This window comes from Lactuca virosa, chromosome 6 (assembly GCF_052849685.1).
Source record: "Lactuca virosa cultivar CGN04683 chromosome 6, Lactuca_virosa_CGN04683_v6, whole genome shotgun sequence".
Classification (NCBI taxonomy): domain Eukaryota; kingdom Viridiplantae; phylum Streptophyta; class Magnoliopsida; order Asterales; family Asteraceae; genus Lactuca; species Lactuca virosa.
The window spans coordinates 80068071-80093750 of record NC_136431.1 but is presented as its reverse complement, the minus strand read 5'-3'; the positions used below and the strand labels follow the sequence as shown (position 1 = coordinate 80093750).

The 25680-nt window shown below is 34.8% G+C and overlaps 1 protein-coding gene and 1 long non-coding RNA gene across 3 annotated transcripts; both read left to right on the top strand.

The window, feature by feature from the left end:
* Positions 1-17965: 17965 nt before the first annotated feature.
* Positions 17966-21576, top strand: LOC145119796 (putative disease resistance RPP13-like protein 2). 2 transcript variants are annotated; one of them, XR_013714011.1, is made up of 3 exons: positions 17966-20941; positions 21085-21245; positions 21358-21576. XR_013714011.1 is itself a non-coding variant. In XM_079055540.1 (2 exons), exons 1-2 carry the CDS (start codon positions 17966-17968, stop codon positions 21121-21123), a joined length of 3015 nt encoding a protein of 1004 aa, XP_078911666.1. In that variant the 3' UTR covers positions 21124-21576. The 2 variants fall into 2 exon arrangements, 1 of the variants encoding a protein (XP_078911666.1); XM_079055540.1 differs by having other exon boundaries at positions 21085-21576.
* Positions 21577-22043: 467 nt separating this feature from the next.
* On the top strand, positions 22044-22876 carry LOC145118509 (uncharacterized). The gene is made up of 3 exons (XR_013713329.1): positions 22044-22129; positions 22248-22302; positions 22398-22876. It is a non-coding gene; the product is annotated as an uncharacterized LOC145118509 (long non-coding RNA).
* Positions 22877-25680: the final 2804 nt, after the last annotated feature.

Genomic DNA, 25680 nt, shown 5'->3' with positions numbered 1-25680 from the left:
TGAAGTTATTTTTCTTAGAAGCTGAACATGAAGGGAAAACGATGCTTGAAGAAGCATCTGCATTGGGACATTTGGATTCAACATTTGTCCTGGGAATGATGTTGATGGGTGAAGGGAGACATAGGAAGCAGGAAGCTTTGGACATGTTGAACAATGCTTACCGCGGAGCAAATGGTAAGTGGAATCTTAGAGCAACTTGTTCTAAGGTTCATCTCCACTTAAATAGGGAGGGGAGGAAACATGTACACTTCCATGGCTTCCATAGATCTTGTGCATTGCATAAGTCTGTAGTTAGTGTGTCAGACACTTTTGTGAATGGATACAAATGGGTGTTTATGTGTGAAATTTGTTTATGGGATGCTTGTTTCGTTAGGTTTTCTAGGGAGTTTGGTATAATTTATGAGTAGTTTGTTGATATGTACTTTCATATTATGACAATTAATGCTTTGTAGATTCTTTTGGTTTAATATACGAATATATAGTAATTTACTTGATAAGTAATTATTTGATGTTGTTACTTGATTAGTAAATATGTTGTGTTGTTAATAAGGGACTAAAAGAGTTAAAGTTTGGAATGATGTTTGAATGATGTTTAAATAATGTTTGAATAATGTATTTTGGACTTTTAATATTAGTGTTTATATTGTATTGTGATTATAGTTGTATGTAACAAACGTTTGTTCTTTCCTACTATTAAATACATATAAAATACAATTGTAAAGGCATAAACAAACATGTATTTTATTTTGGACTTGGTAATTTGGTTTAATATCAACTAGTGGAGAACTCATGCTTTGCATAGGGTAAAATTGTAAAGGAATAAACATAGGGACTAAAAGTGGCAACAAAGAAAAAGTATTGTGGCTAAAATCAAAGTAAAAAAAGTTACTATAAACATAGGGACTAAAAGTGGCAACAAAAGAAAACTATTGTGTCTAAAATCTAAAGTAAATAAGTTTACTGTTAAAATCTTGTTCCACTTGTAATATGTATATTACTACATGAATATATACTAGTAATTTGGTGAAATGTTAATATAAATGTATTACATTATGGATTATGATATATATGTTATTTTTGTCTTTTTCATTTCAACAATCAAAAGTCCAGTGTTACCTAGCTATAAAAGGCTATAATATTTGAATATGTGTTTTGACACAAATACCCTTAGTATTCAAATATTTGGAATGATTTCAAGGGCAATTTGGTCTTTTTTGCACTCTAAATTGTTAAGGAGCCATCATACCTCTGACGTCACGCCGACGTTCCAGTTCTTCAACCATTCAGAACATCTCAACTTTTTCGGACGATAAATATGCATACAAACACTAAAACCCCCCAAATCGCCGAAGGATAATCGTTCTCAAAAACGATTTTCTCCGATAATAGAGACTCCTGTACTCCTCTCGACCATATCAGCATAAAGTAAGTTTTTTTCCATACCCTGTTACACTGTCTTTCATAGTTACGCTTAATTTTTAAAAAAAAATTGAAATCAACTACTCCAATGTGTATTTTGTAAGTAGAATGTTGAATACTAGAAGTCGCCGTTCGTTAGATGATCTCCCACTAGAGCTTTTTAGTCGAATATTTGTAGTATTAGGGTCAGAATCTGTGAAAGGCATCGTCTCTGCAAGACTTTGGTAATTCTCAATAAACATCAACTAATGAATGTATATTTGATGAAATAAAACTTTATTTGTTTGTTATTTACTGTGTATTTAAATTTTTGAAGTTCAAAGAAGATGTATGAAGTAGGGGTGATCCTCAAGTGTACAGAACAGCATGCATTGACATGTTTGAAGGAATGGGCCCCAAAAATCTGAAAGCTGATTTATTTATACGCACATGTGCATTGCATAATAACATTGAAGTCATGTTCAGACAAGGAATTGTATGTGTAGTTTCAGTAATTATATGTAATCTATACCATTTATTAATATTTAGTGTCATTGATGTTATATATTGATATTGTTATTCTGTTAACAGGAGGAGTGCTTTTATTATGGCAATTTTGATTTAGGAATGACTTTGTTGAGACAAGCAGCAGATGAAGATCATATTGAGGCAATTTATTTGCTTGGAATGATCTACATTTCAAGAGGGCCTCATCAATGTGATGAAGGTATGTATATATGGTATATATGTAAATTAAATTATATATATAGTTAATTAAGGCATGTTTGTAGTTTGGGGTTAGTATTTAGTTGTGTTGTGTTGTATAATATTTACTGTTTTATTGAAAAGGGTACATTGGATTAATTGATAGATATTTTAATGTGTAGGTTTACAATTACTTCATGCCTATTTTGGCTGGGCAGTTCCAGATGATGGGGAGTACACGGGTGTTGTTGATAGTGCCAAAGAGTTGTTGCGGGCTGTTGATGTTGTTCATAGACTTACAACGAATAACATCACATTCCAATGTGAAGACCCACGTCATTCTGTTAAAGGTGCATTGGCAATAGGCCATGAAGAGGATGAGGATCGACAAAGATATTGCACGGTTTGTCGTTGGTATGTAGAGTATGGTAGGTTTTGTATATTTCTTAAAAATATTAATGGTTGATAATAGAATTTCCATTGAATATTAGTATTCTTATTGTATTGTATATGAAGTTGTATAGTACTACTATAATTTTATTTTAGTTTTGTGTTCACATCGTTCTGTTAAAAGGGCATTTTAGTCATTTTTGCTTGCTATGTTGTTTGAGTAGGATGAAGTATACATAAAACCCATGTTATTTTTGTGATGAAGTATAGTTAATGTAATTAAAAATAAGTTTGTAATGAATTCGTTATTAAGGAAAATTAATCTATATACATAGATTATATATACTTTAACATGCCCAATTAATGTAATTAAAAATAACTTTGTAATGAATTCGTTGTTAATTATTCATTATATACTATGTTTTCAAGAAATTATACACAACTTGATTAGCACAACTGGCTTAACCGCGCCCTTTTCTTGCATAAGCTTAAGTTCGAGACTGCTTGCCAGCAATATCTACTTTATAATTCATTTTTACATTTTTTATCCATTAGTTTATGCCACATATTACCAATTCAAAAACATTTCATTCAAACCATATCTTACAAATTTCATTGATCATAATAGTAATTCATCCATAGTATAAGAAGATTAATTAAGCATACAACATCCCAACAAATGTCATCACAAATTAGCTACGCGTTTTGTTCCATAGCAAAACAACCAAACGAAATCATATTCCATAGCAGAATTCCCTAGCAAATACCTACGAATGGTACCTCCGTAGCAATTCAACTATGGAATTGGTTTCCATCACAAACTCCGTTACATAGTAACCACGATGATGAATTCCATAGCAGCAGTACAACAGAAAGTGATTTGGTAACAAATGTCGTTGGAAAATTGCTACGAATTTTTGTTCCATGGCACTATCGGTAGCATAATACCAACAGATATGGAGTCGGTAGCATTTTCCCTAGCAACTCCCACTCTCGCTAGCAGAAATAAAATCCGTAGACAATGTGGTAGCAACATTGCTATGGAACGACATTCCATAGCACGATCCATTGCAGATTAACAACGAAAATACGTTCCTTAGTAACCTTCCCTAGCAAAATCGCGTTTATCTTGTAGTGATATATGAATCTAGAAATATTGCGCTAAAGCAACATAAAATACTCCTATAGTATTTTAAACGTTTTGTTTGATTCTTAGAGCAATTCTTGTATGGGTGTTGGTAGGTTGATAGACTTGTTGCCCACTATGACTATCCCCCGGCATATGCTAGTCACTTCTCAGACGAATATAGTTGATCAGGCTATATTCCTCCCAGTCTTGATTGCATGTCCCAAGGCATAATCTTAGTGCACAACTCCTCTATATATTTTTTTATCTTTCGCGTTTTCCTTAGACGTGACACTATACCGGCATGCATGTATGTACTTATACTTTTCATAAAAATAATGTTTTTTTTTAGTATAATTGTAGGGAAAACATTTAGTCAGAGAATCTTAGTCCCATTGTGTTTATAGTTTGTATATCTTATATGGTTTCATATACTAAGTTCACTATAAACAATGCTCTGATACCAATCTGTCACACCCCCGAACCAAGGATGGCGGAAACGTCCGGGGATGGAGGACTTCATGTATAGTATCATAACAACGAGTATAATAGTGACCAAAGCAAATACAACCACCATAAATATAATTGAGAAAGTTACATCATAGTATGAGTTTACATGTTTCAAAATCAATTACAGTATGGTGACAAAATGAAATGTTTGACGCCTTAGCGTCTCATCCTCAAAAGCTGCGGGTTACCTGTTTTACTAATTTACTGAGAATACAAGTAGTTTTGAAAAAGTGTCAACAATTAAGTTGGTGAGTTCATAAGCTTTTGGATGTAGAGTTTGAAAACCTTTGTTTGTAAATGTAATGTATACTCAAGAAAAATCCAATATTTTCCTTATAAAATGTTATGTAGTCTTAAATCCCAAGACCGAATGTATGTGGGTGTTTCGTACTTGTAACGATGTATGCATTTTTAAATAGATAAAACCCCCTTTTTAAAGTAGAATTTACCGTAAACTTTAAATATGTCGTTATCTCCCTATGTGAGTCGCTATAACCATACTATGACAGAGTAGACCTGCTGCGACGCCTTCGTCGGAACTGTTATGACATTTGTCACCCGTGGACCTGCAGGTCCCACTGTAGCTAACAACAAGGTGTGTGGTGTCAATCCCAATATAGATCTATATACAATTATCACGCTCTCCCTACAAGAGACTCTGGTTATAACTTACAGGAATTTTAACTCGTACTCTAAAAGTACAATGAAGAGATGTCTCACAATTTACGTTAACGAGTTTACATGTGGTTTGAATGTAAAACCTTTTCTGTGGTGGAAGTAAATCCCCTTTTATGTAGTATGTTTGTAATGTAAAATCCATAAACTATACCTATTATAGTTTATTGTACATGTTCGAAGTGAATGAAAACCCTTATCATGAATGACTAATTTCTGTTTATGATGTTAAACTAACGAGAAATACATTCAACATTTAGAAACTTATTGTTATACATGTTGGGTTTTGAGCATTCTAACACTCCTATGGTGTACATGCAACCCTATAAACCTTGGATCTATGTTTTCTCTATTATACATGCAAATATTAAATATTCCAAGGTTTCATCCTAACTAGCATATTATGAAGCACCTATACTACAAAGTTCTAGTTAGATGACATACCTTTTGATGTAGCTTGATGTCTTCAAGCTTTAAGAGCTTAGCCCCAATAGTGTGGAAGCCTCAAGTGGAATCACAAATCACCAAAACACCTTGGAAGATACTCGAAAACCGGGAAGAAAGAAGCGAATCTGCGAGGGTTCGGTTCATGTTGCTGAGGACCGAAAGTAGGTTTGGTCCGAGAAGCTCACAGGAGAAGGTGTTATGTGGGAAGCAAAGGCGAAATGAACTGAAAGCAGGCGAAGCTTCGGTCCGAAGGGGCCTGATCCGAACCGAAGTGACTAATCTGAACCGAAAGGTGAGTTCGGTCCTTAAGCAGGTTCGGTTCTTAAGAGGTTTCAGTTCTATGTAGCTTCGGTCCTATGGGGTTCGGCTCTAAGGGGTTCGGTCCTTAAGGCTAGTTTTGGTTCTCTATGGCTGTTTTTCAAATAAACTCCTCGTTTTGAGTGATTTTTGACTAAGTTAAGGGTCGGGATGCCCCGGGTGATTTAAAAAAGTTAAAAGGGATTTTGAGAGAGATTTGGGAGAGACCATGCTTGTGACCTTTGTGAGGGTTTAGCTTCGCAACGCAAGGTTTGTAAACCCCATTAAGCCTCGTTATGAGTGTTATACGACCCCGGAGGGTATGTAATAATGTTTTATCGAGTATATCCATCACTTACCCTGATTAGGGTTTAGATTTTCTGAACATGTGAAAACTCTAAGTGATACTTTGCATTAAGATAGTGTGTTGTACAATAGTAAACATAATGTAAACCCTATTATACAAGGGTTAATTGAGTTGACCGGTTTGACTTGTTGACTTTATTTGACTTTGACTTGACCAGAAAGTGACGGTTGTCACAGTCAAGCACTACAAAGAGGCTTTCCGTCTTACCCAATAGATTAACAAAAATTCTTTCAACCATAACGGCAAATCCCTGAACCATCTCTAGCAACTAGGCATGCTAGCACTAAGGCGAGAGATACCACACACCTTCCTAGCCCCACAATAATGATGGGAAGAAAGAAACAGAAGACATCAAGGGAATCCAAGAGGTTTATAACCTCCCCCCAGATTATCTCGAAGCCCCTTTGGGAACATTCCCCTTGTGATAAGATGAGTTTGGAATCGACTCGACTTTTGGAACCCTTCCAGTAACCGAACCCTCGATATCACTTAGCACCAACGCAAAAGCGGATATTGCCAGATCAATAGGACGACCTAACAAGTAAGGAAATTATCAAACCAAACCGCTAACCCCAGAGTACACCCGTCTAACTCGTAAAGAGGAGAAGCGGATTGCTCATAGAGCAATTGAACACTAAGAGTCAAGAAAACCCATCATCAAGGATCGATATCTCCCTATTTCGAATCGACATCCCCCTCACCCAACTCTAAGAATCAAGCGAACTTCTGGAGAAGGGATTCATAAGGCCGAGTTTCTCACCCAGGGAGGCTCCGGTCCTGTTTGTCAAAAAGAAGGACGGATCCTTCAGAATGTGCATTGACTATCGGGAGTTGAACAAGCTCATCATAAAGAACCGATACCCACTCCCTCGGATTGATGATCTATTCGATCAGCTTCAAGGAGCCAGTTATTTTTCCAAAATAGATCTAAGGCCCGGTTATCATCAGCTCCGAGTCTGGGATGAAGATTTCCCCGAAACTGCTTTCTGAACTCGGTATGGCCATTATGAATTCGTTGTTATGCTTTTCGGTCAGACGCCTGCTCCCGCAACATTTATGGACCTCATGAACCGAGTTTGCCGCCCATTTCTAGACAACTTTGTAATTGATTTCATCGATGGCATACTCGTCTACTCTCGAAACAAGAAAGAACACGGTCAGCACCTACGTCAGGTTTTGGAGGCATTGAAGCCGGAGAATGTCGTGAATGAAGCACTGCGTGGAATGGATAAGAATCTTGAAGTCAAAGAAGACGGAGCTTACTATTTCGTGAGTCGAATCTGGATTCCAAAAATTGGAGGATTCAGAGATTTGATCATGAACGAAGTACACAAGACGCGATACTCCGTCCATCCGGGTTCTGATAAGATGTACCTGGATATCGAATGACAATATTAGAGGCCTATAAGTCGCAGCTACCCACGAAGCTCGGCAACATACACCCCGTGTTCCACGTGTCAAACCTGAAAAAGTGCCTATCAGATGAAACCCTCGTTATTCCCTTGGATGAAATCGAAGTGAACGAGAACCTCCTGTTCATCAAAGAACCAGTTGAAATCATGGACAGGGAAGTGAAGCATACAAAACAAAGTCGCATTCCGATTGTGAAGACTTGATGGAATGCAAAGCGCGTACCGAAATTCACATGGGAACGCGAAGATCAAATGATGCAAAAGTACCCTTACCTTTTCTCTAGCTCTTAAGATCAACTTTCAAATGAATTTCGGGACGAAATTCCCTCTAACGGGGGGATGATGTCACAACTAGTATTTTAAGGCTAGGAAATTATGTCCAGGTGTAATTAACCTTTGAGATATCTTGTAACCCTAAATATGAGGTTACACATTTTAATCATTCAAAAACGACAATTCAAATCAAAACTCATCTTGCAAGCTCTAAACCTAATTCATTACGCTGCATTCACCCAACCATGAGCTTGAAACCCTAACTTCTCGGTTCAAACCTCTTATTGGACCATAAATTCTCTTATTGGGCCTAATGGCCCAGTAACCCATCAACTTGGTTCTTTTGGGCCAGAAACCCTTATTTGGGCCCTAACTGGACCCACATTCATTAAGCAATAGTATTTTGGGCCATAAGACTCTTCATGGGCCTTATTGGGCCAAAAATCACTTATTTAATCTCATTGGGCCGAAAACCCATCCCTTTTACTCTTTTGGGTCGTAAACTCATATGTGGGCCCACATGGATCGAAAATCCCTAATGGTTCAATACAATATCAATTACACATAAATTTAAGCCCAATGTCTTTTTCTTTCCTTCCCTCTCTAATTCTCGGCTCAATATATGTTAAAAGAAAAGTTGTATTAATTCTAATGGTGCCACATACTTTTTACATGGAGGACATCCATTAAAAATGTCCACCAAATATCTAGATCAATAGTGATTAACCATTAAGTAAAGACCTGAACTTCTATCTCTCTCTTCTCTTCTTAATTCTCGGCCAAAGATCCTAACCCCCACCACTTTCACTTTTCACTCCAAACTCACTTACAACTCCCTCACTCTCTCTCAAATTTAGAGGAAATTCCCTCATCCCTTCCCTTCAATTTTTATGAGTGTGTATGTGTGTGTGTGCTCAAGAAGGTTCTTCAAACTCACATACTAGGTAAGTTACTTCACACTTAAGTTGATTAACTCCATCTATGCTAAGATCTTTCCTCAAAACAACATCATTCTCATGTTTATGCTCCTAGAATCATCTTGTTTTCGAAGATCTTCCTAAGGAAGCATCCAAGGCCGAAAACACCTCCACCTTCTTTCATTTCTTCATCAAAACCGATCCATCCCCCAAGGTGAGCTTCATACCCCCTTGTTTTCAGTTTTACTATGTTTTGGGGGAGAATACAAGTTGGTTTTGTGTTAGATCTAAGTATTTATGCATGCTTGTGTGTATTTTCATGATGTGTTGTGCAAATATGTTATGAATCTATGTTAAACCCTCATAAACTTGATATATTTCCAAGTCTTGAAGATCTTAGAAAAGAAAGTTACTTTATGTAACTCATTATGTTGTTGAAAAGATAAAACATGTTAAAGGGTACTTGAAAACTAAAGAAAACCTAATGAGGGGCCATATTTGACAAATAAACAAAAAGTGAGCCTTTTATGATAACTCACGGTTTTGAGAGGACCAAAAGAGTCATTTTTGGATAAAAATGGGTTTTTATGACATTCACGATTTTGTAGAGATCAAAAGTGTTATTTTTGACAAAATGGACTTATTTTTGGCCTTCACGGTTTCATGGGCTTAAAATGTAATTTTTGGCCTTAATGGACTTAAAATGTCATTTTTATCAAAAATGGGCCTTATTTACAAACTTTCGGTTTTATTGGGCTTAAAATGTCATTTGAAATGAAAATGGGCCTTTATTGTAAATTTTTGGCTTTAGTGGGCCAAGTTATTAAATTTTGACAAAAGTGGGTCTTTATTGAAAAATCTCGATTACTTGGGCCAAAAAGGTCATTTATAAGAAAAGTGGGTCGTTCATGTCATTTTTAGCACAAATCGGACTAAAACGATCATTTTCATAATAAATGGGCTCTTTACGACATTTTTACTCGAATTGGGCTTGACACACCCATAACATGCTTATTGGGCTTGTGATACTCATATATGCTTATTGGGCTTGTTATACTCATTACATGCTTATTGGGCCAGTTATACTCAAATACATGTTTATTGGGCCTTTATTAAACAAAATGAAGAAACAGTTATGTTTTTCAGTAAGATCAACCATAATCTTCATTAAATAAAGAAAGTGTCGAGGATCTAACATTGTCATAACTCATGAACAAAGTATAGGAAAAAAAAAGCTTCATCTCTTGTCGCTCCAATGACAGGTTATGATGTAATCATTTCCTTTATTATATTTGTAGGCCATCTCATGTATCAAGCGATCCCTAAACCTCTACAAAACTAAAAAAAATAGTACTTGTTATAGGGTTGTACAAGCATACATCCAATAATTATTTAAAAAATGCAAATTGAAATACTTATTGTGTAAATAAATAGTAGTTATATTATCTCTTGTCACTTTACCTAGTTCACCTTTATTGAAGCTTTAGTACATGATATAAATAGTCATACAGAGATACACAAACACAAATAGTGATACACAGATTCCTAAAACTTTTACTTTTTAACAATTGGGCCAGCTTCCCCTTCAATAAGCATATTATCGAATTAAAAATCAGTTTAATTATTTATAATGATGAAGAAAACATTGATTTTCATAAAGATTCACATACTAATGTAGAAAAATGAAAAAAAAAACACATTACAAAAGAATAGAAGAAAGAAGACATAGATGGCTGAAACAAAAAAGTAATTGAACTGAGAGTTGGAGTTTGGTTTTACATTATATACATATGTCGATTATGAGAAAACTTGACATTTAGATTCTTCGACATTCTCAATGTTAACTCCAATTAATCAATTAGAAATCATGTCAAATAATTGATCATGAATTAGCATACAATAAGAAAAAAAATATATAAAAAGCATAACTCTGATAAAACTTACCTAAATTGGTAGCCATTTAAAGAAATGTGAAAGTGTTGGGGTGCAAAGTTATTCATGGAGTGCCTTGATAATGGTTTGACTTGAAGACCAACTTGCATATGGGATTGATCCCTTGTGACATGATATATATATATATATATATATATATATATATATATATATATATATATATATATATATATATATATATATATATATATATATATATATATATAGGAGTAGGATCAAATGAGAACACCTAAAAGGTTGAGAACGCGAGAACAGATCACATCCTTGTAAATAATTAGATCTATGGCTATTATTAACTGGAGCATTTATGAATATTTATAAAACTGATGTGCTAAATATGTAACTTTGAAATGGCAAGAAGGGTACAATAGGAAATCCATATAATTTAATTAAATAGAAATTCCTATAATTTCTCTATCTCTCTCTACTTAACTAGAAAACCCTAATCTAATTATTTTGAAAAAACCGGCCGCACATCCCCACCTTCTTCACCACTGTTTTCGTTCATCGTCTTCAGCCATCCTCCATCTTCGACTATCGCACAGCCACCATCGGGCCTCCTCCTTAGTCTAAACGTGGTCATTTACACGGTTGGTTCCCTCTTTGGATCTTCACGATTTGAACAACAATAGAGTTCATTTTCTCTAAAATGGGCAAACATAAGGGAGAGAGATAGAGGGGGATTCAGAGTGAGATCGAGAAGGGCAAGGGGATAACAGTGGTGTTAGAGTTGAAGCCCCTAACAATCAGCAGTGCTAGAGCTCAGGTACATGTTTCTGGCTCCCAAGACAATTCTTCTCCTTTTTTTATTCTTCTGATTGTGGTGCTGAATGATGATGATGATGATTTAATTAGGCTTCGAAGATGGATAAATAGTTGTTAATATGTTATTATATTTTGTTTAAACGTCGTCAAAGATTATTTTGAGTACACGTTCGGAGCGATAGGTAAATATCTATTTGAAGTCATGTGCACTAAGTTTTCTTTCTTATCTTTTTTGTTTTACAACCTTTGATTTTTTTATCTTTTGATTTTCATATTGAGTGTTGAAATTGCTTTTCTTAAAGTGGGTGTTTGATTGGCTTGAAATAGAAATATTTCAACTTGAATTTACAATGTAACGATTAGTACTGCTTAATAAAACCACTTTTAGATTACATGTGTTTTTTGTAATAAAAATTAAGATTAGATATAGTTTCGATTTGAATGATCATAAATTTTTTGGAAAATAAGAAAATATACAATTATTTAGCATTTATAAACATTTGTGTTGCTTTGTTCTCAGGTATTAACTGATGCATATATGATTATGAAGATGAACTAAAAGGAATTGATTTGTTTGTAAAAGACAGTTGATGATTGTTATAAAGTTATACAATTGATGATTGTTATAAAGTTATAATCATTTATGATTATAAACATGGATGTACATATCATTAGAAGACACCGATAGTAATCATTTATAATTATAACTATCAGCAATATAAACGGTTAGAAAATCGATTATAATCCTATCATTTATGATTATAACACCACATGATTTTTCTACTAATCATACATTTTAATATTTTGTTGATCTTTTTATTGTATTTACATATTATTGGCATTTTGTAGGTATTTATCAAAGAGAAAGAAATGATATGACTTTTTAGGTATCATTGGTGCTCGTCACACAAGTAGCCATTTGATCCAAATAGAAGAATGAGGTTACAACCGACTCAAGAAAATGGTTGGCATATGGATGAATTTTTCAATATTTTTTTTCCTTTGGAATGGTTTAATCATTGTTGAATATAATCATGTATAAATGTATGAAACTAGTATTGGCATATTCATTTATGAATATATTCCTATGGAGTGGGTTAATTATTGTTGAATATAATCATGTATAAATGTATGAAATTAGTATTTGACATATTCATTTATGAATATAAGTATATAAATGTATAAACTCGATCTTTAGAAATTCTATTTATGAATACAACAAAGTTTAATAATAAGTCGAGTTTTTTTTTTTACCTTTTTATGAATAAAACTTAATCTTTAAATTGTGTTTTCTTCATTTACGATTACAACTTAATAGTTTTATAATTACAAACATGTTTTACTCATTTATAAATAATAATATCTGATGAATGATAAATTATAAAAAACGACTTTTTTAACAAAAAATTAATAAAAATTATTTTTGTCATATATTAATAAAAAAAATAAAATAAAAATTGGTTAATTTGTTATTTTAAGTAACTGTAATTAATATTGCTAAAATTTAGGAGATTAAGATTTGTTATAATTTAAATTAAATACGCAATTACTAATATACCCCTATAAAATGATTGGACCAGAACTGTTCTCGCGTTCTCAACCTTTTAGGTGTTCTCATTTGATCCTTACCCTATATATATATATATATATATATATATATATATATATATATATATATATATATATATATATATATAGAGAGAGAGAGAGAGAGAGAGAGAGAGAGAGAGAGACATGTTTGCACCTTTATATATAGTGGGTTGCATACCACTTGTAGAGGGTTCTTGAGAGATGTAGTTCATTGTAATTAGTGATTGGGATATTTATGTAGAACTAGATCTACATCCTTTTTTGTACTCATTCCTATGATCGAATACATCTTTTAGAACCCAAATCATGATCACATATTGCGAATTCAATCCAAATGTGACTTCCTCATGTCAAACTTATCAGACGTACATCTAACAACTTCAACCAAGTGAATTCAACCTCAAGCCAATCTACCCACAACGAACCTAGTTCGACCGTCAACCCAAAACACGATTGTAGAAGCGAACACATCGAAATAGCCTGGCACACATTGAACGATTCCAAACATACATCAAACGACTGGTACCAGTAAACCCAAATCCATGTTAGTTCGACCATCAACCTCAATCTACCCAAAACGATGTATTTTTGACCATCCACCCCAAAACAAACCTTTATTAGTCAAAATTGCCAATCATACATCGAATTCCAAGTGTGCACATCGAAATCAAGCAATTTTGCATTCTTCCTACAACTCATACACATCAAAATTGACTTGTCAAAACTCAAAATCATGTTAGATGCGAATGACCAAACCAGTCAAAATTCGTTTGACTCCAAGAATCAACTCCAAATCAAATTTGACCTTTCATGTCGAAATCAACTCCTTTTGACTCCAAGACTCCATCATTCAAAATCAATATTGTCCACAATGTGTTCGATTTCCAAATCACTTTCAAGATGCGAACAATAGCACTAGTCACAGCGTTTGACATAAAGATCACTAACCCAATCAATTTCGAAATTAGACTCCAATCAAATGCAATTTCGACATCAAACAACCCTTGTTCGACTTGTATCAACCAATTTCAAGCTTCAATCCATTGAATCGATGTTTTGAGAATATGATTTTGACTTTTTCATGTTTGACTTTTTGATTTCAATAGTCAACAAACACAAAATTCATGAATCTAACATTGATTTTCAGATCAAAAGGAGATTATTCAACTGTTCTTCATCACCTTCAACTGTTCTTGATCAAGTTCCTCAAAATCAAATTATCAATTGACAATTTCTCAATTTCTACTTGATCATAATCGACTTGTTATCAAGTAAATCATACACAATCGATTCATAAGTCCAGAATCGCAAACACTAATCAATTTTCAAGAATGTTGAAACGAAAACGAAACGCAAGAACAAATTTATCAAAAATCAAGACAAAAACATCAGAACATAAAATCGAGTAAGCAGATGACGAAGATGAACAATAACGATTTAGTAGTCGAATGGATTTAATGATCTTTGGGCTCAAATATGATGATATCAAAGAAAAAAATTATGGGCTCAAAATATGGACATGAACAATAACAGATAAGATATTGGATCTTAGATGAAATGCATTTTGGGCTCAAGATTAACAACAATGAATTTAATTCACATTTGGGCTAGATTTTGACTAAAAACAATATTTCCAAATTGAGAATTGAATCAAACAAAAGAAAATAGGATCGGATTGGGCTTGATCAATGAGAAAAATTATTGGATCATAAAAATTGAGTTTTTCAAAAAAAAAGTTGATCCAATTAGTCAAAATGAAAAAAAATTCAATAACGCAAGCACGATTCAAATAGATTTTAAGAGATCATTGATAGAATCACCATAAACGTTCCAATTGTGTTGAATGTAGCCAAATCAAGAACCATTTCTTCAAAAATTGTTTTGATCTTCAAAGACTTACTCTTATACCAATTGTAGTAACCCAGATTATGATGACATATGCGGAATAGTAAAGATCTAGTGAATCATACAAACATCAAGAACACAAGGAGTAAATAAAATCATTTAAGCTCCATTAGAATAGTAAGAGTACAAGTGGGTTTTGTTATTTCTCTTACTAAACTAACTCTCAAAATGGGTCTTACCTAATTGGAGTCAATCACTTCCTATTTATAGGAAAGACTCAACCCATTTACACATACAAGAGGGCCGGTCAGCCACATCCGATGAGAACTTTGCACCCTAACAGAAAGGAGGTAGGAATTACTCACAAATTAAACTGAATGTTTTTCCACCTTTGTTCCTTTCAATTTCTCCCAAATTACTTTTATGGTTTCAATGGGTGAAGATAATGAAATAATCAGTATTAGGGTTGCGATGGTGGTTTGTGAAGTAGGAAATTTACCTGGAGATGAATTTTGTAAGTTCCATTCGGGCTGAAATCGAGATTATGGATGCTCTTTTTAATGAAAATGAATCCTCCATTGATAGAGGGGATGGCGAACCTAACTTGGAGTGGGTTGGAGAAGAAGACGAACAAACAGTTGAATCTCTTATTCCAAATTAGATCAGAGGACACATTTGTTGGAATAAGAAATTTTAAGAAGAAGGAAGCAATTGAAGCAATTGATAGAAACTTTAAACATTTACAGTCAATCAAAGACTTATATAGACGGGACAGTTAAGGAAAAATGTCTGATTTCTATCAATCATGGATTTGTGTGGTGTAGTTGTTGAATAAAACTGATTGCAGTTCTTGAAGAAACTGATAGAATTAGGGAAACATGGGCAGTTGTCCGGCATGAGCAAGAAGTTGCGACCTTCATAAGGGAAGGAGGAGAAGCAAGACAGAAGTGGGGGGTTGAAGATGTAGTGGGAGGTTGAAGACGAAGTAGTGAGATCAGTGGAGCATCTGCAACCGGAAAAAAAAAACACATGTAAATATGGAATTATAACGGCCATGGGAGGAGACAACAACCGACTATCGATTGTGAGGATGAAAGCACAAAAATGGTGGGAAAGGAGGTTACGTAATTGATCTAGGATTTAAGGAATGTGGTGGAGAGAACATGGGGAGAAGAAGGAAGAGTTGCAGGTTAATCGCCATTTGTGGAATGTGGGAGATGGGGGCAGATGGTTGAGGAACTAAACTCTGCTTAGCCGTAAATAGCGAGTTATTACAATCAGAATTAAAGTTGAAGCATTTAAGGGCTAAGATCTTTCAGGTGGTTATCCACACACCATGATTAGTAGTATAAATAATTTATTTTATCATTTTTTTTACTATATCAATTACAAATAAAAATAATAAGATATCACCCTTACCCATCCCATCCTACACACATACAACCCCCACCCACTCACATCCCTTAGACTTCTTTTTCACCAGAAATCTAAAATCGCATCCCTAAATTCTATATTCTTTGTTGTCAATCATCGGTAGGTCTCAAACTCTCACTCTAAGATGGTTAAGCCTGATAAGTTCAACAATACTAGTTCAAGAAAAGGATATTAGATTAGGGTTTGGAGATTAGGGCATTTCTATAGTCATAGAATGAACAAACTACATGCCAATTGCTTTTAAACTGAATTACAGAAACACAGCATAATACCGCAGATCGATAGCCTTCAAACCATACTAGGATTTGACTACATGAGAGTGGGCGCGACATCATACTGATATATAGTGGGTAGTTCAATCTCTCTTTAAAGAGTAGTCATGTGGGTCTATGCGATATTTTCTTTCATCACTGTCGCACTACAACATCACGCCCCAAATCGAGAAAATAACCCACGCGATGATTTCATTATAAACACCCCCTAAGGCCCTAACCCATAGGTGCATCCCCTTTCTCTGTGGATACGGTCTTTTTTTTGTGTGGCCTGTAAATCAAAATAGCTACTACTAACCTCGATAGGGTCTGATTTATTATTATTATTATTATTATTATTATTATTATTGTGGTTTGTTAACCAAAATAGCTACCATGGATCTCTAACGGAATCATTTACCGGATCCTTGTGATGCATCAAAGAACTTAGTTATGGTTTCAATCTCTACCGGACATAATGGTGGGTCTTGAAGTGGAGAAATAAAGGGACCATTAGTGTTGGTGGTTCTTGACTTGAGATTAAGTATATTATCGTCGAGGTCTTGAAGTGGAGAAATAAAGGGACCATTAGTGTTGGTAGTTCTTAACTTGAGATTAAGTATATTATCGTTGGGGATGTGGGGATCAAAACCCAATCGAGTGTGTGGTTTTATTTTATTTTTTTTATTTAATTGTAATTAGTTTAAAAAAATATAAAATAAATTTAAGAAGTGTCAAAAAGTCATTTTATTTAGATCAAGACCATTCGTGTAAGATTGAGAAACCGCAAAGATCATTATGCTTTTTTTTAAGGACAAATACAAATAAATACTAAACCACTCCTATCCACTTATGTCCATATTGAGACTTGAACCCTCAACCTCAAGAAGGGAACACCAGATACCGCTGGACTAAAAGCCTTTTGGTGGTGCAAAGATCATTATGTTATTAAGTTTAGAAACCACAATGATCATATTTGTCAAAAAAAACATTAATGTAACATTTGGTAAACCATAGGACTATTTGGTAACATTTGGTAAACCATAGGACTATTTATTTAATTTTGTCGTAATCGAACAAATAGACTTTAGTTGTTTGGTGTTTCAAAGAAAAAGCAAAAAGTATGTCTCCTCGTAACTTCCCTGTAAACTTCTTTCTATTAACCTTGATTATAGCTTAGTCGTAAAGAAACAGAAATTTACTTGTAGCTTCAAATATTGACAACGGTGCTTGACACGCCAATCAAATTCTCCTCTCTTTTTTATTTTCTATGTCCTTTTCGAGTGTCAAGTGTGAAATGTGTGAATACACATAAACGTTCCTTTTCTTATCACCTTAACTGAAGTTACATGTATAAAAACAAACGAAAAGATCTCCTGGTAAACTTCCTCTTAGTTCCTACAGATCAATAAACAGAAACTCATATGCAATTTCCTCGATCAGCAAATAAGAACCCATGAAACAAATTGATCATTGTGGGTAGGCTGGTGGGCCAAACACAAAGAATAGTTGAGGCGTAAACTTGTATAAAAGGGTCAAGAAACCTTTCCTGGTATCACAACTCCATAACTACCGTGCTCCTAGTCCACAATAGAGAGAGATCTTATCCAATGGTAGTAGAGGCAGTAGTATCTGTGGTGTTACAGAAACTAACTGACATGCTGAAAGGGCATTCACAAACCCAAAACAAAGTCATAGTCTATGACGTCCAGGAGATCATTAAGTCGCTCAACTCATTGAGAAAGTTGATGATTTCCACGATGAAAATCAACCAACAACCAGAAGAATACCTTGATGCTGTGTACAACATCGAGGACGGGATTGAGAAGTTCACGCTCATTGTTGCTTGTAGGAGGGATGTATTTGGTTTCTTAACAAACCATATTTTCTTCTTCAACAACTTGAAATCTTGCTACAATATCCACCAGAAGGTAAAGAAAATCACTACACAACTGATGTACCTAAGAGACCATCAACCTCACCTGAGGACTCCTATAAAAGAAGTTTCAAACGAAGAAAAAGATGATAAAGAAACTGTGGGTGAAAATCATAGAACTGTGAAAAATCACACCCCTGCACAGGGTTCTTCTTATACTTCAGAAACACAAGAAACAAATCATGTAGGCTATATGGATGAACTGAGCTTCAGTTACTCATGCAACGAAGAAGAGATTCAGATTGTCGGTGTCAAAGAACGTTTTCAGCAAAGACGGCGAATTTCAAGCTTTTCCTACAAAGAAGAAGATTTGGGAATCTTTGGGCTGAAAGAAGATGTCGACACTCTGGTCGACCATCTCACCAACAACAGTACTGAACATGTTGTCTCTATTATTGGTCAAAGGGGTATAGGCAAAACAACACTTGCTCGCATAATCTACAAAAATAAAGACATCAAGCGCCATTTTCAATTCTGTGCTTGGGTTTCGGTGTTGGAGAAGTACTCCACAAAAGACATACTGCTAAACTTGTTCAAGGCAACCCAAAGTATCACGGATCAACCCATTAATATGGATGATGAGAAAGCAGTGAAGTTGAAGCTTTCATCATACCTGAAGAATAAAAGGTACTTGGTTATCTTTGATGGCTTAAGTACTTGCAATAACTTGGAAGTTTTAAAGGAAACCTTACCAGATGAAAAGAACGGAAGTAAGCTGCTCTTGACTTGTTTACAAACAATGGAAACTCCACAGATGAAGATAGTTTCGCATCGTATGATGCCTCTAACTGAAGACGACAGCTGGAACATGTTCAGAAAGAAGATCGGGAAAGAACAAACTTGGGCTCTGGTTCCAGAGAAATCAAAGCTGGCAATTCTACAGAGCTGTAAGGGTCTACCCCGGAATATTGTCCTACTTGCAGGTTTTTTCTCCATGAAGGATCCAAGCAGCTGGTCTCAAGTTTTCTGTTGTGAGCAAAACTCTGTAGACATATTGTCTCTTTGCTTTAACGACTTGAGCGACCACTTGAAGGTATGCCTGCTTTATTCAGTGCTTTTTCCTAAAGGATTTGACATTCAAGTAAGGAGGTTACTACGGCTGTGGCTTGCGGAAGGCTTTGTCAAACAGAATTCGACCAAAGTGTTTCCAGAAGATATCGCCGAAACATATTTTGAAGAATTAGTCAACCGAAACATGATTCAAATATCAAAATTGAGGTCTGACAATAGCCCAAGAAGATGTCGCGTGGTTGGAGTTCTTCATGATTATTTGTTTCCAAAAGCCCAAGAAACCAATCTCTTTCACAACTATCGTAAGTTGGTTAATTCTGAAAGAGTAGATTTTCCAAATGTCCGTAGGATAGTTGAATATGATAGTCCAGAGAGAGAACAAGGAAACGACAGAAGGGAAATCATTGGTAAGGAAAATGTTGCCTACTCTTCATCCTCAAATTATTTCTCTTCGTTTACATCAAATGAGAATAAAACAGGAAACCAGTATGTAATAGAAATGTCCAGTCCATCTTCCCCACAGAAATCACAGCCTAAAAGTTCTTTGTTCAATCCGTCCCACCTACGATCTTACACGTCATTTAACCATCAGAAAACAGATTACATGCATGCTCAGAGAATTGGAAATCTTTTGGGACATATCATCAGCGAAGGCTTTGGGTTATTACGGGTGCTTGACTTAGAGGGCGTGTATAAACCCATCTTGCCAGAAAACCTTGGTAACTTATGCAATTTAAGGTACTTAGGTCTGAGATCGACATATTTAGATACTCTTCCATCATCAGTGGGTGAATTGACACATTTAGAAACCCTAGATTTGAAGCATACATGCATAGATGAGCTGCCATGTTCCATTTGGAGACTGAAAAAACTTTACCATCTCAATCTTAACGAAATGTGTCTCAATATGCATCCAAAGTACTCTTCCTTGAGGCTCTGGACATTATGGGGATTGTCTTTGGATGAGAAAGTTCCCATAAAGGATGGTTTAGACAGGTTGAATGATCTTAGAGAACTGGGTATTACATTCCAGCTAAGCTCTAACCAGGACGACTTAATGGAATGGATCTCCAAGTTAACAGAATTACGCTCCTTAAGGCTGCGATCCAAAGATAGTCTAGGGCGCCCTTCAAAACTGATGTTTAAATCAATGTCAGACCTTGGGCAACTTTCCCATCTAAACTTGTTGGGGAATTTAGAAAAGCTACCTGATTTAAATGAATTCCCACCAACCCTGAAGGTTTTGACATTGTCAATCTCACTGCTAAAGCAGGATCCTATGCAAACTCTCGGTCAACTTCCGTGCCTGACTGTGCTCCGGCTCTTGGGACAGTCCTACATAGGGAAAGAAATGGTTTCCCATAAAGGAGGGTTTAGTAAGCTTAGGGTGTTGAAAATGTGGATGCTGAAGGAACTGGAGAGCTGGTTTGTTGAAGAAGGATCAATGCAAAGCCTCAAACATCTAGATATCAGGTGTTGTGATAAATTACGTAACATTCCAACCAGATTGCTGCAACAACAGCAGTTAGAACACCTGGTATTGACAGGCATGCCACATATATTCACAACCGAGGTCGAGCGCATGAAATCAGATCACACGTCCATAACCATCAACAATTGGAAATTTGCGCCTTTACCTGTGAGTTTTTTGTATAAACTATTTAGTATATTTGCAAGCTGGGTTTGAGTTGAGTGTTTTTCTTTTTGCATCCTTTCATAGAAGTTTTGGAACTGATATGGATAACTTATCTGTAAATGCTTACTTTCTTTTTTACATGGCAGTGGGAGCAAGATGATTCTACTTTGGTGAAACATAGCTAAACTTCAGTCAAGCACCGGTTTTGGCGAACCATTGTTTGTAGTCAAAAGTTTGTAGTGCATTTCATGGTTGATTTCTCATTGGCAAATTGTACTTTAATTTATTCCTGCATGCCCAACAAAAAGTAAACAATAATCCTTTTATCATCCTCTTGATTGAGTTAGTTCCACCACTCGTTTGTATGCCAAGGCAAATTTAGATAAGCATTTTTTTTTAATGGCAAAATATTATTTCAGGCTAGCAAGAAGCTCCAAAAAAACTAGAAAAAAGAGTCCAAGGCCATTCTTGTCCAAGTAATGCTATCATTCAAACACCCATAAGACAAGAGAGTTTTTTGTAAAAAGGGGGCTATTTTCAAAATGGCTTGTAAAAATGGGGTTGTTTCAAGTCCATTTGTAAAAATGGGGCTTGGCCCCACTTCTTTCACATACGTTTTACATTTAAAGTTACATAAATGGTCCTTTACGTTTTATGGAACTACCATTTTCAATTATATATTTGTGTTTTGTATTTTTATTTTCATTTTCCACTTTGATTTATAAATAATATTTTTTATTATAAATATGTTATTAAATTTGTATATAGACCTTAATAATTTATACCATTTAAAAATTTTTGTTTACCTTCAGTCAATATAAATATTAAATATTATTAAAATTAAATATATTAAATAATTATATCGATATTATTAGAAGTAGACATAAAATAAATAAATATACAAATTTTATATATGAGTTGTCTGATCAATAATAATGTATGTAAAAGCAATTCCAAAAGAGTTGAAGAATCCAAAAATGTCAATGTACATTTGGTATTCTACTGTTGATGAATTGTCATCTCTGTTCTTTATAATCGAGTACATTTTACTTTTTGATGCTATTAATTCCAATCATCGAATTGAATTTTCCCATCAATCCTACAACTTCTTCGTTCCTCATATTTGCATCATCAGTTTCCATACTTCTTTCATCGTTGTATCATTAGTTCTTTTTCTATCTCAAACATAAGGTATGTATTTATTTATAATCGACTACATTTTACTTTTTGATGCTATTAATTCTAATCACCGAATTGAATTTTCTCATCAGTCTTACAACTTCTTTGTTCCTTATATTTGCATCCTCAGTTTCCATACTCCTCTCATCTTTGTATCATTAGTTTTTTTCTGTCTCAAACATAAGGTATGTATTTATTTATATACATATCTTACATATATAAATGATGTCAACATTAAATTTAAGATACTAATTTATGTCATTTTCCCTATGATTTGCAGTTAAATTCTCTTATATTCATTTTTGCTTATCTGGTGAAACAAATACAAGCAAATATTAAAACTATTTTGCATGTTGATGTTTCTTATGATAAGGCATGGCATGGTAGGAGAAAAGCCATGGATGTGTACACTAGCGCTACCTATAAACTACAATATAATGTTGGTTTTGCACCATTTCCCCATGTTGATTATTAGTTGGATTCAAATTAGGTGATTGAAGCGGATTACTCAAAATTTTCTGTTGCTCAAGGTAGGAGGCGTACAAACCGAATATGTAATGAGATGGACATGCATCATCCCGACGAACCTCGTAGATGTGGCATATGCCACCTACTAGGTCATAATCGAAAAAGTTGTCCAAATTCTCAACCAAGGTTTAATGTGATGTAAGTAATGTATTTTATTGATCTAATAATTTCAAGTTTAGTGATCTTGTAATTTTATGTTTATTTGATTTTGTAATTTAATGTTGAATTGGTCTTATGATTTAGTAATGTTATAAATATGATGTGAAATATCTATTTTATTTGTTATATATAATTTAGTAATATTTGGTATTGATAATGATTTGAAAGTGTTAATGATATATTTTTAATTGTATAAATTAGTAAGGTCTATGTATAAAATTTAATAATATGTTTATAATGAAAAAATAATACATTAATAATATATTTATTATAAAAGAAATGTTATGTATAAAGTTGGTAAAGGTAACAAATAAAAATAAAATGTAAAAACTAAATGTGTAATTGAAAAGTTTTATATTATAAAACTGAAAATTCTAATAATGTACAAGGACCATTTATGTAATTAAAAAAATCATACGTATAGTTTAAGTGGGGCCACAACCCTATTTTTGCAAATAGATTTGAAACAGCCCCTATTTTACAAACAGTTTTGAAAACAACACTTTTTACAAAAAAAACTCTAAGACAAGATATGGGCAAACCACATGTCAAGTAATAGTAATATCAACTAGATTTATAATAAAATAAACAAAAGCAATAGAGTAGATTTTAATATGTAACATCAAACATGATTGGTCCCTTTTTCATCACATTCTACAAAAGATATAGCTTGTGTCTATGGGTGTTACCATTCAACATCAAAACCATAGAGAAAACAACTCAAGTTACAACATATGCACAACAAGTAATTGTCTAAGTTGTTTTCTTTCAAAAGCTAATCGCAATCTATCTTCAAGTGTACTACTCAAAAGATTGCCACCTCTATACATGACATTGTACTTCTTGTGTGTACCTGAAAACACGTGGTAATAAGTAGTACATGAGAAATTGAGAACTTTGTCTCGTTAGTAACATAATTATTAAGCATATGCTATGTGGAAAGCAATGGATAGGCAATTCTAGTTCAAGATTGTATGTAATAAAACGATAATTGCAAAAGTAACCATTTCTTAAACATATTTCATATGTTAATTCTTTTATTTCCAACTTGGTTATTAGAGACTACATGACAGAAGAACAAATCAACTACCATGATCATTCCAAAGAAGAGGTCTAACAATCCCCAACCCCCACAATCTCTTATGCAACCATGGTCATCCTCAAGAAGATGGCAATTATTCCTTGTGAGTGGTTGTAAATATAATCCCGCAATCTAGGGATTTGAGCCCTAGTCGCCACCATGTTGTGGTCAAGACCTTGCCACATCGTGGTGGTTCACGAATGAGCGTTTCCCGGAGCCATGCTGCCACTCTATGGGCATTCCATCACTTCGTTGTGGCCCACGCAAAATCCCAAAACTCAAAAATGAAATTAAATTCAAAAGAACCATACCTGGAAACGGGTGTTACAACTCTCCCCACTTGAATCAGATTTCGTCCTCGAAATCCATTGTTGCAAATAACTCAGGATAATGCTCCATCATCTCATATTCGGGTTTGGAAGTCCATTCGGAACCCTTTCGGTGTTGCAATTGCATCTTCACCAAATCCACATCCTTATTGTGCAAGGTCTTTATCTGTGTATGATATTATATGCTATATGTCGACATATTGTGTGGGTTGGGTTGAGGTGGTACTGCTTCCTGCTGTAGCCAACAAACCCTGTAGTATGCCAGATATGAGCTGAGGGCTAGGGAGGGCATGCCAGACTAATACTGAGGACTCATGAGCATTTCAGATACGAGTTGAGGGCCGGGAAGGGCATGCCAGACTCGTACTGAGGGCTTAGCGGCATTCAGTCCAAGGACTGATCAGACCGGGGAGCCGAGGGCAAGCCAGACTTTTGTTGTGTGCTCAGGGGTAATCTAGACTGTTAAGTTGTGGACCCATTACATGCTGTTATTATATTTGTGCTAATTGTTATGTATCGGTATTTTTGGGGAACTCACTAAGCTTTGGGCTTACAGTTTTGGATTTTGTTTCAGATACTTTAGAGGATCGCTGGAAGGCGAAGGCGTGATCTGCACCTCCTCATATTTTATTTCATGATTTTGGGATTTCTCTGATGTGACACTTATTTTGAAAACAATCTATAAACAGTGTTGATTTTTGGGTTCTTTAAAAAGTTTAAAATTTCCAGAGTTTAATGAATGTTACAAGTTGGTATCAGAGCCTTGGTTTGAGTGAATTGGAGGAACACTCGTGTGAATCCAGTCTCAAACTAATGAAAAAAGATTTTTAATATAATTTTCAAATTGTTTTCAAAATAATCAAGGAGGATGCGATGTGTACAATGAGCCAGAGCCAGTAAGTAGACCCCAAAATACCATATTGTTATTTGATATTGTGATATGTTAGAACAGCATGCTAGTCATAGGCTAGGGATCTTCAGGAATTGCATGATAGAATTGCTTGATTATATGATGCCTGATAGCCTAGGACCATTCTTTTATGGAATTGACATCATTACTATAGTTGCTTCGTATATGCATCATGGTTATATATAACTAAGATCTTATAGCCTGAGAATGTTTGGTTTGGCCTTATTTCCTGTTCTTGTTTGATGAAGGGCTTAGGTTAGGATCAAATATTCGAAAGTCAATAGGGTCCAGTGTTATGTATGGCTAGCATATACGAGTGTTGCATGGTTGGTGGAAGTTTCATGGTTGAGTCGTGTGGGGTCAGCCAGCCAGTCATGAGATTTTTAGCCTTTCTCTAGGGAGTGAGGATTGAGTGTTCGTCTTTACCTACGAGTATTGTTAGGGCGTTGTAATGATCATTGAGATAAATACAGGTAGGTTTGGAAGGTACTATGAGCCCGTACTACTGAAAGCACAGGACCCGTACGCGTAGCAAGGAAGTCACAACCCCTAGGGC